General features: G+C 42.7%; 2 protein-coding genes across 2 annotated transcripts; both read right to left on the minus strand.

Moving 5' to 3' along the window:
• Positions 1-4,594: 4,594 nt before the first annotated feature.
• On the minus strand, positions 4,595-9,754 carry Ptp4a1 (protein tyrosine phosphatase 4A1). The gene is made up of 5 exons (XM_029478890.2): positions 9,264-9,754; positions 8,144-8,236; positions 7,734-7,864; positions 7,125-7,199; positions 4,595-6,505 (listed from the first exon to the last, which is right to left on the minus strand). The coding sequence occupies exons 1-5, from the start codon at positions 9,366-9,368 to the stop codon at positions 6,388-6,390; spliced, it is 522 nt and encodes a 173-aa protein (XP_029334750.2). The 5' UTR covers positions 9,369-9,754; the 3' UTR covers positions 4,595-6,387.
• Positions 9,461-13,433, minus strand: LOC147006020 (uncharacterized). Its single transcript, XM_085836086.1, has 2 exons — positions 12,720-13,433; positions 9,461-9,858 (listed from the first exon to the last, which is right to left on the minus strand). Exons 1-2 carry the CDS (start codon positions 12,756-12,758, stop codon positions 9,763-9,765), a joined length of 135 nt encoding a protein of 44 aa, XP_085692212.1. The 5' UTR covers positions 12,759-13,433; the 3' UTR covers positions 9,461-9,762.
• Between the last annotated feature and the right edge of the window lie 2,409 nt (positions 13,434-15,842).

Raw genomic sequence — 15,842 nt, forward strand, 5'->3', positions numbered from 1 at the left:
CTCTGTGTAGCCTTGGCTGTCCTGGCACTCACTTTGTAGACCAGGCTGGCCTCGAACTCAGAAATCCGCCTGCCTCTGCCTCCCGAGTGCTGGGATTAAAGGTGTGCGCCACCACGCCCGGCAGAATCATTTTTCAAGCAGAAGTCATTAGCAAGTTCTAGTGCCTCTATATTTTAGGTTCAGGGTTAATTATCTAAAAGCCTCAGGTGGATTGAGCAGCTCTTGAAGTTGACTTGACTAATAAGATCTGTGGAAGCTTCAGATCAGGTGAAGTGCATACTAAACCCACGGGTACCTACTTCTTCCAGACGTCAGGAGGAACTGACTCATACACTTTTTCTGTCCCTTCAACTCCTTTTCTGTTCTACAAAACCCAGGCCCCCCATACCTTGTGCAGACAGTGTCGGAGTGCAGAGAGTGTAGTCCTCACTGATTAAAGAACAGCTCTCCTGCTAGAGTTCCCTGTCTTCCTTTTATTTCCACAGCACCTCTATCAACCTCTAACCCAAGAAAGAATCTGATTTGCATGTGCAATCAGCAAAGCAACTCAAGGCCGGGATCAAATTTGAGATATTCATCCTGTCAAGAATTTGCTTTGAGCTGTGCTTCTGTGAAGAGTTTGAACATTTGGATTTGCCAGGATTTATATCCATGTACAGCATGTTAGGCATAACTACAGTCATCACTTTATTAATGTCTATGTATTTTCTTTTAAGTCTGTGTTTTAATGGTATTCTGCTGACAACTTCGAGTGAAAGTCTTTTCAATATATGTAAATTTTCAGCAGGGGCATGCATATTAGTGTTTGTTTTACACGTCAAAATGTTTAGGGAGAGGTTGTTTCGGTTCCCGTAACAAAGTTACACCCAGGAGTTTATGTTTACAGCTTGACCTTCTACTGGTAGTCCCACAGTTTCAAGGTTTAAATATAATCTTAGCAGTTTGTCACTAGTGCCTAGCATTAGTAACATGTAATTGTTCCTGCAGTGAGGTCTATTGATTAATCATGGATTCCAGATTCCAGCCAAGTGAGAATGGAAATCATTCTCCCAAGCTGGGACCTTTTCACCTTAGCTCTGCCACAAGTCAGACTCTACTTTCTAAAGGAAAGTGATCCACTCTTCTGGGCTGAGATTGTAGCCCCACGGGTGGAGTACCTGTCTACAGGTAAGGGGCCCAGCATCACATGCCTGGAATTCCAGAACCTTGGAGTGGAGGCAGGAGGATCAGAAGTCATCCTTCAGTAGTGGAGTTTGAGGACAGCCAGGGATAGACCCTATCTCAAAACAACCGCCATTGGGAAAAAAAAAATATGCTTCTCCCACGATGCGTATTTGCCCTCGCTGGCTTTCTGTTGCTGTGATAAATGACCGAGAAAGCAACAAGTCAGACTCTGAGGACACAAGGTGCTTATTTCAGGAACCTGGAGGCAAGAACTGGAAGAGAAACCCAGGAGGGAGGGCTACTGACAAGCTTGCTTCCCTTAGTAAAGCCCAAGCCCAAGGGGCAGTAGTGCCCACAGTAGGCTCTACTTATATTAATTAGCAACCAAGAAAATACCCCACAGATAGGACCAAAAGCCCATCAGATCTGGGCTTTTTTTTTTTTTTTCTTGGTTTTTTGAGACAGGGTTTCTCTGTATAATCCTGGCTGTCCTGGAACTCACTTTGTAGACCAAGCTGGCCTCGAACTCAGAAATCCGCCTGACTCTGCCTCCCAAGTGCTGGGATTAAAGGCATGGGCCACCACGTCCAGCTCTCTGAGCAATTCTTAGTTGAGGGTCCCTCCTGCAGGTGGCTGTTGATTACCAAGACAGGCCATCACTATTTTAGAAGCACCTTTAAGTTCCTTTGTTGGGAACAAAATAAGGGAGTGGGGGTGGGCTGGGGAGAGCCCTGGGGAAAGGGGGGGATTCCTGTACTCTGGGCAGGCAGATGCAGGCAGAGCTGCCCGACGCTTTTCCACAGGGCCTCGGGTGAGCATGCCTGACCCATGTGGCGGGGGTGGAAAAAGGACACCCCCTGCCCCCCCACCCCACCCCCCAGCTACCTTGCTAAAGCTACCAGGGTTGTGGAGGAGGGGGAATAGGGGAAGAGGTTTGCAACACTGACCAGAGTGCACAGCGGAACTTGAAGGAGCAGAGACTATGGTTTAAGAGCTTTATTATAGAAATGCAGGGGAAAGAGAAGGTAGGAGAGGAGAGGAGAGAGAGAGAGAGAGAGAGAGAGAGAGAGAGAGAGAGAGAGAGAGAGAGAGAGAGAGAGAGAGAGAGAGAGAGAGAGAGAGAGAGAGAGGGCTAGAGAGAAAGAGAAGAGGAAAGAAGACAAAAAGGGAAGAGAAGAGTGAGAGGTGAAGGAACAAAGGAGTAAGAGAGTAAGAGAGTGAGGTAGGGGCTGAGCACCCCTTTTATGGTCTTCACTGTTGCTAGGTAACTGAGGAGGAGTTTAGCCTGAAGGTCAGAGGCTTGGGTCATTGCTTAAGTGACTACTGACCATGCTTCTCTCGTGGGGGCTGTGGGAGGTGGTAACTAAGGTAGGGGCCAGAGTTCCAGGAGCATGAGGGAACGCCTCCCGTGTCATGTAGGTGAATTATGACCATCGGGGTTCAGACCTCAGCTCCACTGGCTACCAGCCTGCAATTCCCCACATTCCTTATGATTGCATTCAAAGTAGGGAAACACCTGGGCACATACTTCTTTGAAAAGCGGCATTTAAGAGTGTTCAAACTACTAGCAAATCAGGCTGCAGACCATCATCAGTGCAGATCTGACCATGCTCAATCAGTGAATGCAGACAGTATTTCCTTCAGGCTGGATTCCTTTCTCTTCCTTTTCTCCTTTTTCTTTGGTCTCGTTTTATTGAGACAGCACGGTCTCATGTAGTACAAGCTGCCACTGTGGAGTATTACAGGGATATACTTAAATTAACTGCATGGCTTGGTATATTTAAAGTTCAAATACAGGATTTTCTTCCCCCCTCTGAGATGGGATCTCACTAGGTAGCTCTGGCTGGCCTGGAATTCAGAAATCTGCCTGCAACCAACTAATGGAGTCCTGAGATTAGAGAGTACACCTCTCCACTCAGCTTCAAATTCAGGCTTGAATCCAGATTTCTACAACCTGCTACTTAACTGGAGGCTCACATCCTGCTGCAGCACACCATTTTAAAGCCCTATGAAAACCATGGGACTGTAAAATACTAAGTGACAGCTCAACGACAGTTAAGGGCACCATCTAGTTAATGCAATATGTGTCTAATATATTACTGCCAGTTCCTTTCGATTTTACTTTTCTTTCCGTATTGCTTAGTGTAATTGATCAAATGCAGAAACACTCAAGACACTTTTTAAAGCAGTCTTTAATTTCCAATTCATGAGTTAAAAATGGAGACACACACACCATTAATTCAAGGACTCAAGAATGTGGGGTATAAATGTGTACAGCAGATACTAATTTGTGTATTTTAACCTTTCACTTATAAATTAAGAAACCAAGTCACTTCTATTTGAAGCATTCTCACCAAATAACATTTCCTGAAACTTCAATACAAAAAAAACTGTTACTGGTATGGAGTGTGATAATTAAAAGAATCTGGCACCCAATTCTAAACCCTTTGCAGTATTCCTAAATATCAGGAGCAGATATTTGCTAGATGACTGTAACACGATAGATCCCATGATTGAGATTATAGCTAGGCTATGGGGACCGGTTATCATTTACAACATTCTGGAACTTGAGCACATGCAGTGCGATCACTTGGCAGGCAGTTAGTTGTCTGAGTGTAGAGAGAAGCTCTGACCCTGATCTCAGTGGGCACAATGACTGCTGGTATCTATTTTATGGTACCTCTTGATGGAGACCACATCTTCTGAATGAGTAATCACATCACTTGCCTCAGTAACATTGTGATCCCAACTCAGAAGCCAGAGCCAAGTAGTATGTTATCTACTAAAAGTGCCCCAGCTTAAGCAGGCATAGTACATATGACACAGCATTTCATGTAGACCAGGCTAGCTAAATTATGTAGCTGAGGATGACCTTGGATTTCTAATCTATGCATACCACTATGCATGATTTATCTGACACTGGGAATTAAACTCAGGGCTTCCTGTGTGCTAGGCAAGCATTCATTCACTGAGTTATATGTACCCCAACCTCCTAGGAAGTAAATTTTATAACAGCCAACTTGCATTTAAGAATGCAGCTTATAAGTCTTTAAATTCTTATTAGACCCAAGGTATTTCTTGGATGTTATTGCAGGATGATAGTGTATTCACAGATAGAAAATATAAAGCAAATCTCAGTTTGTACCATACAGGTAAGTTGATAATGCATGTGACTTCTAGCACCATATATACAACCTAATAAAGTCAAAATTTTCAGTAGTCATGACAGCACCTTTCTTCTCCCATAAAGCACGTTTACTTATGGGCTGTGTGGCAATTGTGTATCATTTAGTAAAGAAGCAAAGGCCTATAGACCAGCATGTTTTAAGTGCTAGATTCGCATGTAAAGCCTTACATGTGTAAGATGAAATTTTCAAAAAATCCTATTCATCTAACATGAGCATGAACTAGGAAAAGGAAACATTTCAGATTATTGAAAGTTAAAATTTATTAAGCCATCATGTGCCAAATACTCAGGTTCAAATTAATTTCAAAATATATACAGGCATGTAATGAACTTAAAAATGAGAAAACTGGTCTGGAAATTGCACAGAGCTACAAGTGACTGATGGAACTGAACTGAAAATCTAGATCATCATCTATTACAAACTGTTTCCCCTCGGTGCCCAACATTCAACTGACTCACAATTATCTAGACCTTTAAAGAGCAATTTTTAATAAAAAGCACTTGGCAACCCTAACAATTTTTTCCATAAATTGAAATGATAGTAACTGAATCCATCGTTTTCTACAAATTAAGTTAATTTTAGGCAAAAGTGTCCTCAGTGAGGAATGCGTTTCATCATTTATTTAGATGTTGAAGCTCTCGTACTAAGTTTTTACAAGCTGGCGAACACTGGCAAACTATTTCTCCCACAGAACTATAACCACACATTCCCAGACAGACAGAACTACAACCACACATTCCCAGACAGAACTACAACCACACATTCCCAGACAGACAGAACTACAACCACACATTCCCAGACAGAACTATAACCACACATTCCCAGACAGACAGAACTACAACCACACATTCCCAGACAGACAGAACTACAACCACACATTCCCAGACAGTATAAATATATGGTTGAACTAACTTTAATACACATCACCATTTTATCGATTACATAATAAAACAAATGATCAAGTATCCAATTATTAAGTTACATAGCTCAAAGGGCATATAAAGTATTTCTGCTCAGTTCACTAGCAGATCCCACTTTGTCTTTTTTGCAAGAGATTGGGAAGAGAAGAGGAAAACCATAATTCAAACAGGCTGGAAAACTTCTGATAGGTATGGAAAACACAAAAATTTCAGAAATTCTGATTAAGAATTGGTTAGCTACAACAATGTATCTCTATGTCTTAAAAATATTTACTAAATTAAAGAGCATACTCTACATGTTCTGCACAAGACAAAGGCAACATATTACTAAAAATATTTAATAGCCTCCTCTCCTTTCTTTTTTAGGCCCTCCCTGTTAGGCTGCACTTCTGAGTGCAAACATTAAGTTAACTATAAGGCTTTTTGTCTGGAGACATTATTGAAGATATGTGCTTCTGTAACAGAGTTGGTTTTCAAACAGAGGTTTCCCAAAACAGAACGAAATGAGACAGAGATATTAAATAATCAGCGCAAGACTTTAGTTAAAAAAAAAAAATAAATAAAGGATGGCTAAGCAAACCTGATGTATTCTGGTGTAAGTGTGGGAGATGTAAACAGAGTGGGCAGGCAGATAGCGAGAGAAGCCCTGCAGTGTTTGAAATGACTGAAGGAATACACCATGGATGCTCTAGAGTTCTTAGTTCCTGCAATTTTGGTTCTGTATGATGCTAAAAATATACAAGTATTGTGCTGGGTATTTTGGCACCTAATCCTTCTAAATTCCTTATAGACTAATAATATTCTGGCACAGGAGTACATTTAATGACATAACTCAATACCTTATTTTAGGAAAGGTCAATTGGTACAAATAATAAGCACATTTTAAATGCTGACCAGCAAAAATCTTTTGCTAAGTGTCCAAACATGTTGATCATAGCCCAAATATAGAGGTTGCAATTCTGTCAAACTTGTGGCCTGGTAAGACTGGTCTTTCAATATTCCTGTGGAGCTTCAGCAGACTTATTCGGTAAGCCGACACATTGGGTAATAGGTATGACAAATCAGGTCCCATCTGAAGTTCCACTTCCAAGGCAATGGCATCAGGCACCCCAGTTTTATTGAACACAACAGTTGTTTCTATGACCATTGGAATCCTTGAAGCGGAGCCGCATCTTCGGGCGGTACTTCTCCAGGTACAAAAGTTGCTTGCTGTTAAACGCTCCGCGCCGCTTTCTGGATGGAAGGAGAAAGACAAAGGACTGTTTGATCATGACAGAAGTTAGAAGGATGCTATTTCTGGTAGTGAGGAAATGAAGACCAAGGGCCCGCCTAGAACACTTGAGATTTCTAAATGTTATGCTAAGTGGTTTGATTTAACTTATCCCATAAATGATTGAGTCTAGGTCAAAACAACCTCCTTCCCCCCAGCTATATGTATCTCCACAAAATGTAGATTAACAAGCACACTGCTCAAAAAGCAGAAAAAAATTCCAACAATTATCTGCACGAAATCAAAAAAAGTTGGGTATGTCCCCTCCCCCTGGCCTTAGTACAGTTTTCTTAAAAATATCAATTGGGGGGGATAGTTAAGAGCACTTGTTGCTTAAACCAAACAAAGGACCTAGGTTAAGTTCCCAACACCAACATGGTGGCCCACAGCCACCCATAACTTGACTCCCATGGTATTCAATGCCCTCTTCTGGCCTCTAAGGGCCACCACAGGCACACAACATATGCAGACAAAGTACATAGGTGAAAACCAACAGTTAATTGGTACATGGCTTGGATTTTTACTTAGGTCAGATATTTAATAAGAAAATGCAGGCATGAAAGAGGGTGGTGAATTACTTACTGTCTTATGAATTGTACTGCATCTTCATATTTCATTCCACCTTCAATTAATGCTAGGGCAACAAGCACCGGAGCTCTGGTAAGGTAAAAAGTTTGATCACTAATTAAACCCTGTAAAATTGTTCATCTACCCTAGATCTTAAAGAAGCATAATCATCAGTCAGTTCAACGACAGACTTAGTTTTGATGCTACAAGCTTAGGATCTCGGCTACTTGGAAAGCTGAGACATTAGGGGTACAATTTCAAGGCCTGGTGGGAGTGACTTCAAGACCAGCTGAGACAACTCAGAGTTATCTGAAAATAAGACAACTGGGAAAGAGTATAGGATAGAGTATAGCATTGTTAAGAGTCCTGTCCTGCATGCAGAAGGGTCAGTCAACCCCAAAGAAAAGAGAATCCTAAGCATTAATACGTTCAATGTAGACCTTTATCTAGAATAGCAATTCTCAACCTGTGGACTCCGCATCTGATCTTTATGATTTATAACAGTACCAACAAAATAATGTTTTGGTTGGAGGTCATCAGAACATGAGGAACTGTATTACAGGGTTGCAGCATTAGGAAGGGTGAGATCCACTAAGCTAGATGGAAACTAGGGGATTTCCTTACCTGCCAAGGCCTGCGACACAATGGACAGCAATACAGCAACCAGGTTCTTCACGAAACTTAATCTTCACAAGACTTAACCAGTCATCGACAATCTGGTTGGATGGTGGTGCACCATCATCAAAAGGCCAGTCCTGATTTAAAAGAAATGTTTCAGAGTTTTAAATTAGCAAGGTACACTGGCACATCCCTTTATTCCCAAATCCAGAAGGAGAGGCAGGAAGCCTGCTGAATTCACAGCACTTTCCTGGCTAACTGGGCAATGCAGGAAGACTCTCACACAGAGAGCAGACAAAAAAATGTAATCAGATGTTACTATTGTATGATTTTGCCTTGACTTAAAAACCATGAGGTCTGATTTGAATAAACTTCTGTAGTGTAACGAAGACATGAAAACTCAATTGAGTACTTACAAGAACATGAATGCCTTCTTTCTCCACAAGAGTAGTGTCGTAAGTTGCTTCACATACTCTTACTATTGTGGTAACTCCATACTTCTTAAGTTCCTAGAAAACAATGCATATATTAAAAACATTAATGAGGTCTCTGGAACCGTATTCTTGCTCTGCCATCTGCACCTTTTTTGATCATGCTGGTAAACAAATGGCAAAACCTGTTCAATATGTTTGTTTCACGTTATGAAGAGTAAAGAGGGCTACTAAATGCTACATGTTATGTTGGGGGGGGGGGTGTATGGGGGAATTCTGGTAAAACACACACTAAAACCAAAATGCTGTGAGTACTTGGGTGCAGGTGGAGCGGCACCAGGTTAACCTCAGGTGTTCTTCACCTCATGATCTCTCACTGTCTGGCACCTTACCAGAAGGCTAGGCTAGCAAGCCACCGAGCCAAGGTGTCCCTGCCCCACGTAAAACCGCTCAAGGTTTTCTAAATATGGATTCTGAAGCAGCAGCAGGGCTCTCTGCATGAGCAGTAAAGTGCTTTACTGACTGAGCCTCCTCAGACCCAAGTCTTGAGAGTTATGTCACGGCTCAAGTCCAGACTTCAGTTTTAAAAAGCCACTCATAAAAACTTAAGAGGCCTAAGGACGCATTAAGTAATTAATTATAACTCAACCCTGCTGACATTAGAAACATTGTAATTCAAAATTTAAAAAATTATGTAACATTCAAATATTTCTCTACTTGCTATCTGAGCATATGTAGATTTTTATACTTTATAAATGTATGCTCAATTAAATTACTTGGCATTAAATTCCAATTCCTAGTACAAGCAAGTTGGGAGCCTCATTATCTGCCATCAGAAAATTGCAGAATTAGCAGCTGAAAATTAGATTTAAAGCACAAATAAAATTACACACCAACTAATGAAAGATTGCAACACTAGGCTAAGAAAAAATAGGAAAAGTCTGTGCCTTGTAAATTTAACTAAACAAACTTAGAGGCACATAGTTCTCAAGTACAGCACACTTCTACCGTTCCAATATTTTTCTCTGGGAGTGAGAACTACACATTTTCAAGCAGACCCACTATTAAACTGCCACCAATTAGGACATTAAAAATCGTATCTTACCTCTATAAATTTGTTTAAGGTTGCATTGGTTGGATTGTGTGTAATAAGAAATCGCATGTTCTTGTATGTGACTTCCACAGGAGCAGGGCGGTTCATTCGAGCCATGTTAATTTAGTTTAAAAAAACACCCAATAGGGTTATGAAAGAATTAAAAAATTGAATACAGAAATGATTTAAAACAAAAACAAAACAGAAAAAAAAAAAAAAAACCAAAAAACAACCTGAAGTCTACTTCAATATTCAATATACTCCACTTGAAATTCTCAGTGCTTTGAGTATGACTTGGGAGAAACGGGCAATGAAATGAACCTCCTAACAAGAAGCAGTGATTCTTCAATCCAGTAATACTGAGGCAATACAAAGGAAGTGCACTGAGGTTTACCCCATCCAGGTCTGAGCTCTTGTCAAATGCTCTGCAGATTTCAATTCAACACGCCTGTGTCCAGGTTATCCACTCTTATGGGGGCTTCTTGGTGGAGTAGTAATGAATTTCTACAGTTCACTTGTCTGCATAGAGGTCGTGCTGTGCCTGGCAGTAATCTCCACTGCCCTTCAGAAACTCCATAAATGTGTGACCGAGAACACCACAGAACTGCTGTTTAGAAGAAAAAGAAAGCAAGAAAGGGAAAAAAAGTTATTTTCTAATTCAAAAGGAATATGTCATGCTTTTTCCACTAAGTACACAGCTGCTCAAATTAGAGACAAGCTAATTTGACTTTTACTTGCATTACAAAATTCAAGGTTACTGCATTTTAAATCAATAGGCCTAAAATGTGCAATCACAAGCCCATTAAAGTGAAGCTCTCAACAATCAAGAACTCAAAAAGTCCCGGCTACATAGGAATTCCACTTACACATCTAGACACATGGATTTAATTAATTAGTCTTTCTTTTCACTTTTATTCTGGCCTGAATTGCGTTTTCTATACTGCCTTAGCCTGCTGTTTAGACACTACTCTAGACACCATGTGGTCTGACGCTTGCTTTGATGCCCCCAGTCTGCAGAATTCAGACAGTGATTTCAACTGCCCACTAGTTCTGATTTCATATTTTATGTTATTAAGCTACTGGGTTCAAAGTAAGAAGTATGGCTTTCTTCCAAACAATAACATTTTTTAATGCAATTACCCCTTTACATTTTAGTCTCTAAAGTTTAAATTTGGGGGCCTGCCTTTTTGTATTTTGTAGCAGCTCCTTTACATTTAAGAATAGTGTTTGCACATTTATAGCTTTAGGTAAAGCTTCTCACAGTCTGCAATTGGCACTGTCACTAACCTCTGGAGTGATGTGTGTGGGAGGGTGGGTTCTATCCCAATCGATCGGACTTAGACAAGACCCTAGGATTCATCTCTAGGGAGGCTGCCTGCAATGTGGTTTCTATAAACCACATTGCACTGCAGGATAATTCTCTAAGTGAAACTGTAAGCAGTCTCCTGCTTAAAAGATCCTAAGAGTGTTTTTATGCCATCTCTTTGGATTAGATTGGCTCTTATAAATACAGATTTACTTAGGTCTTCAAACATATCCTACTTAAGACAAGTTATGTTCAAATAAAATATACACAATATTATCTTTTTGCTATTTTAAAACTCCAATTCCACTTCTCTGCTGCAAAACTAAAATTCAATTCAAATATGAAAAAAGGAAGGCAAGACTTTTACTGGTCTCAAACACAATGTAGCCATTAACTATGATCATTGACAGATACATTTCCAAAGTTCCTCCTTAAAAAGCTCAAGCAGATTCATGTCAGCACCAACTAGTATATTCAGATTCATACGGTATTTTTTCAGAGTCTATGCCTTTCAGATAAACTCAATAGAAGTAAAATGGGAATTAACAAAACCCTTTAAGGTCTAACTACTCTAGGCAGTTTGTGGCGGAAAGAAAAGCAGTTGCACTCAGTAACAAGAACACCCAATGACAACCATTGTCCTTCAGAGCTAACTACTTAAGTAAAATCTTGAAACAAACAAACAAAATCAGTCAAAAATTCCCTGACTATTTTTATAGTGAAACAAAGGAACTAATCCCCCAAACTCTTATTGACTAGGAGGTACCACAAGCATGACAACTTACTCCCGACACGTGCCCTCACAAAGTACATCTATTCAGTGCGTTAAAAAAACCCAGTGTGTAAATTACTAGTAAAGATTAGTACTTCAGGGAGCAGACTCCCTCCAATAACCTCAAGAATATTATTCATATATATATAAATAAGTACATACATATGTATATGTATTGCATATATAAAAATCTTTTGCCTGTGCATATAAACTGGTCCTAAATTTTTTTCTTCCTTGTTTTTGTTAATTTGGCACTTTATTGAACATTCATAGACAGGTCCGATATAGCTTTTAAAGAGTTCCATTAGGAAGCCGGAGGGCAGCAAGGAAAAAAAAAATTTTCCTGAACTGCTTTGAAATGAGTGGAGCCACCCAGTGGCTGGAGGGCACTTCTATTAAAACAGTGGAGACCACCGAAATCCTTGTTAATATCCTCCCACTACCTCACAGGCAAAACCTCAACATGATATGCAGCCAAGATACAGGACGAGATCTTCCCATTTTAATTGCATGCACCATAAGCAAAAAAAAAAAAAAAAAAAAAGGATCATCTGTGTGTGTGTGTGTGTGTGTAGCATTAGCCTCAGTCTGTCAGACTCCAGAATCAAACCAGTCTGTGGGATCATCTGCTTTATCCAATTCTGTTCCAAATACGCTCAGGTTTCAGGTAACGCGCCCAATCTAGCGCGTGTGCAAGCGCTGTTTCCTTCCGGGAACAGATCGCGAATTTCTGGTTTTCCAACCGTTTTAGCCCGCACGAATCAAACAGCAAAATAAAAAAAAATAAAAAAGCAAGCCAGGATAGGATTCACGACCCCTAAGCTCCCGAATCCAAACCTCCGGTCACCGCACAGACCGTTCCGACACCACGGAAATTTCAGCTCGCCATCGGTGGAATGGTGCAGGGCTGCTCGCTCAACAGGAGCCGCGCAGTTCTGCCCAGCAGCTCCTGTTGCTCCAGCCCAAGAGCCGACCGCGCCACGCGCAGCCCGGCTCGGGGCCGAGTGAGGGACCCCCTCCGCTGACCCGGTCGCCACTACCGACGCCCGGCGGCGATCGGGCAAGCCCAGGCTTGAGCGGCGCGCACAGTCGCGAGGTCCGCAATCACGGGTTCACGGTGGCGAGCGACGGCGGCCACCGAGGCCATCTTGGGAGGCCCCGGGCGCCCGGTCCCGGTCCCCCCGCAGCCCCGCCCCGCCCCGGCCACGTCCACAACGCCCGCGCGGCTTCTCGGAACAAAGGCCGCAGGGTGGCACGCGCACAAAGCCGCTGGGCTGCCCTGCCGGTCGCTCCGGGTCCGGGCCCCGCCGCCGGCGTTTCGGTCGCCCGGCCACCCTCCTTTCCCTCCTCGGTCGCTCGCTCTAACAAAGGCCGGGCCCGCGGTACTCACAGGAATATGTCTACTCATTGAAGATTGTGGCCTAATCATACAGCCGGTCCCGAGGCGGCGCAGGCGGCGGCGGCAGGGCAGGCGGCGGTGGGCGTCGCGGGGCGGCGGCGGGGATGCAGGCGGCGGGGGCACCAGACGACCATGCAGTGAGCTGCCCGAGGAGCGTCGCCGAGCCGGCCGCAGCCCAGAGCCAATGCGCGCGCCCAGGCGCCCCTGCGTCACAAGTCCGCCCCTTTATAGCCAGCGCGACGTGCGCACCGGCGGCAGCCAATCACGGCGCGGGACGCCTGCGGCTCTGGGCGGGGCCCGGGACGCCGACGTCACTCGGGGCAGCCACCACCGGTGCGAACCGGTTGATGAATGGCGCGGAGTGCTGGCTGGTCCTCGCCACCAAACGCTCCGGTCGCTAGAGCCGCGAGTTCGCCTCAACTTGGAACGCCGCTCCGGCGGGCGGAACCCTGTAGCCCGAGGCCATAGCTCTATCGCGCTGGCCAACGGTTTACCTTGGCCCTTGCGCCCCGGGATCTCCGTCATCACTCCATATTGATGTCGCATGACCGCTGGGCGGGTGACTCACTGCTCCAGAGCCCGGCCCTAGTCTGGGACTAGGGATTCTCGTCACCACGGGCACTTACACGTGTGGGAAGGCTCTCCGCAGAGATTAGCCGGTGGAACCCAGGAAATGTCCCTATTTTTTTTTTTTTTCTTTTGAGGCACGTGAAGCCTAGTTGCTCCCTAGCCTTTCTTCTTCTCCTCCCCCCCCTTTTCTTTTTAGGTTACACCCCTAAACTGCTGATGCTGGCAACTGCAGTTGGCTCCTTTGTGGCATTTCGAAATCACATGCATCCTTTGTACTGCTGCTCACTCACAGATAATGAAAGGTTAGCTTTTGCTAAGGGGAAGCTTTTTTTTTTTTTTTTTTTTTTTTTTTTAAATTAAGAATCTTCGGCTTTATCAAGGACTGATGTAAGTTTTTGCGTCAAAAGCTAAGCTTTCCCCTTTTGTTGATCTTCAGTCCTGTTCAGTGTCCTTTTAATCTAGGCTTCTAAGTGAAGCCTGAGTGCAGCTGTTTCTGATCATACAAGGGCAGCTTTCATCTGAAAACCCTTTCTGCTCGCTTGTCTAGGACAGGTAAACAGGACCTTTACCTGCTTTGAAGAACTCAGCTTTCCAATAATACTGAGGCCTTTTGTTCCGTTTTTCTGCTAGACTGGAGAAATCATACGTTGTGCCCTCTTATTGTGTACCGAATTTTGTGATTTACTAGCACTGCTATTTAGAGACTTCCCTTGCATAGTTACTTAAATGTCTTATAAACATGCAATCTGTAAGCAACATTAAAAAAAGGGGGCCAGAACTTTAATAACAACAACAACAAGCAACTCATCGTCATTAAAAATTGCTTGGCCAGGGATCCATTTAAAGTCAAGAACTTGAAACATAGATCCCTTCACAAATAGAAGTAAAGTGAGGTAACAATTAAATTATGTAAGTCCTAAGAAAATGCAGGGAGATTAAAAGAAAAATCTTTGGACAGTAAAGTGAAGTTGAGCAGACCAGGAAACTCAACAGAAGACAGATTGAGTATTACAGAACTAAAACCTTTCATATGACCAGTGCCTTTGGATAAGTGTTACTTAAGCTTTGGAAAAACATGGGCAGACTAATTAGTGAATAGCTTGGCCAACTTGTATTAATAACATACTTAGGCATATTAAATCTGCCTCTCCTATTCCAAAGGTTGGTCAACACCGTAAAACAAAATAATGACACCTTTTCCAAAGGGGAATTTGGTGAGCTAAAATATCTGAGCAAATAGCAAGCAAAGGTAAATCAGTGTCTTGGTTTCCTTGTAGAACTCGTGATGCAAATTGTGAGCTGTGTAATCCACAGATCCCGTAATTGCTGACGATATTTGCTGATGTATGGTACTTGGTTAGCTGTCCTCATTGAGCCCTAGAAGATTGGCTTCTGCTCTCAGGAAGGGGGATTGTCTCCACCGGGATTATCTTTATAAGGAATTATCACCCAGTCCTATTTTGGAAAGGGACATATTTCCATCCTTTGCTGCTGAAAGAATGTATCTTAAACCAGAAATAAACTTGTTGGCCAGTCCACTCAATTCTCACAAGGCAGTCAGAGTCTCTTTGGCAGCTGCTGTTACTTGGTGTCTTGGGCTGGTTTCTTGGTTTGCTGAGGGTGTCTATTCTAGTCATTGAATAGTTGGAAGTTGATCCCAGGAATAAGTATCCCAGCATTGAGCAAGGAGATCCCTGTGGACCAAGTCAATAGGACTTACCCACTTGTGGTTGCACATTAAGCACCTCTATTTAACAGACTTAAAAGAAGAAAACAACCTTGAAAAACTAGTGATTAGACTCCAGAAACCCTAAGTGGAAGGGAACCACTTTTGCCAAACAAGATGGCCACTGGAAGCTCCTTAATAAAACCTGTCCTTGGAGCTTTTATCAGCATATCTTAAGTATCAAAAACAATACCTAGAAGATAAGCAATGCAGGGAAGGTCACCATGGAAGATTAAGGACCTCAGAAGGCAACAGATCAAATCTGAATGAGAATAGAGAATCTTTTAAGCACAGCACATCTGTAAACAATGATCCTGTTTATGCCAAGTGTATAAAGAGATTTCACTCTAAGAATCCTTGGATTATATGGGGCCATAAAAGCCCCACCAAAGGATTACATTTACATAGCAAAATGATATTATTGCACAGAAAGATCACATGTGACATTATCAACTGGAGACCACCAAATAATGTATATGTGGACTAAGTATATTTGGTATGGGCAAGTAACCAGATGGCTAGAGCTGGGTAGCAGTGTAGATATTTGGGCAGAGCTCCCATTACCATGCATAAGAAAGGTTTTAGCAAAACTGGGCATACTGCAATGGCTACTGTCAGTATTGCTTAGAATAGCAGTTAGTAATCTTAATGACTTTGGAGGCCAGAAGATCCAGCATTCACTCTGCCTCATAAAGCAAAACTGTGCTGGAGTGGTTAGGAGTCTGAGTTGTTCTTCTAGAAGACAGGGTTTGGTTCCCAGCACCTGTGTTGGGCAGCTCACAAGCTTTTATAACTCTAGATCCAAGGTTTGTGATGCC

This window comes from Mus caroli, unplaced genomic scaffold, assembly GCF_978045245.1.
Source record: "Mus caroli unplaced genomic scaffold, Mus_caroli_1 scaffold_1, whole genome shotgun sequence".
In the NCBI taxonomy this organism is placed as follows: Eukaryota; Metazoa; Chordata; class Mammalia; order Rodentia; family Muridae; genus Mus; species Mus caroli.

Coding starts and splice junctions, on each gene's coding strand:
- LOC147006020 (XM_085836086.1), bottom strand. CDS start 12,758: ATGATTAGGCCACAATCTTCAATGAGTAGACATATTCCT. Junction 9,859..12,719: donor CAATGAGTAGACATATTCCT/GTGAGTACCGCG, acceptor TCTTCTAAACAG/CAGTTCTGTGGTGTTCTCGG.
- Ptp4a1 (XM_029478890.2), bottom strand. CDS start 9,368: ATGGCTCGAATGAACCGCCCTGCTCCTGTGGAAGTCACATACAAGAAC. Junction 7,865..8,143: donor AAGAAGGCATTCATGTTCTT/GTAAGTACTCAA, acceptor CTTTTAAATCAG/GACTGGCCTTTTGATGATGG. Junction 7,200..7,733: donor TGTGTCGCAGGCCTTGGCAG/GTAAGGAAATCC, acceptor TTACCTTACCAG/AGCTCCGGTGCTTGTTGCCC.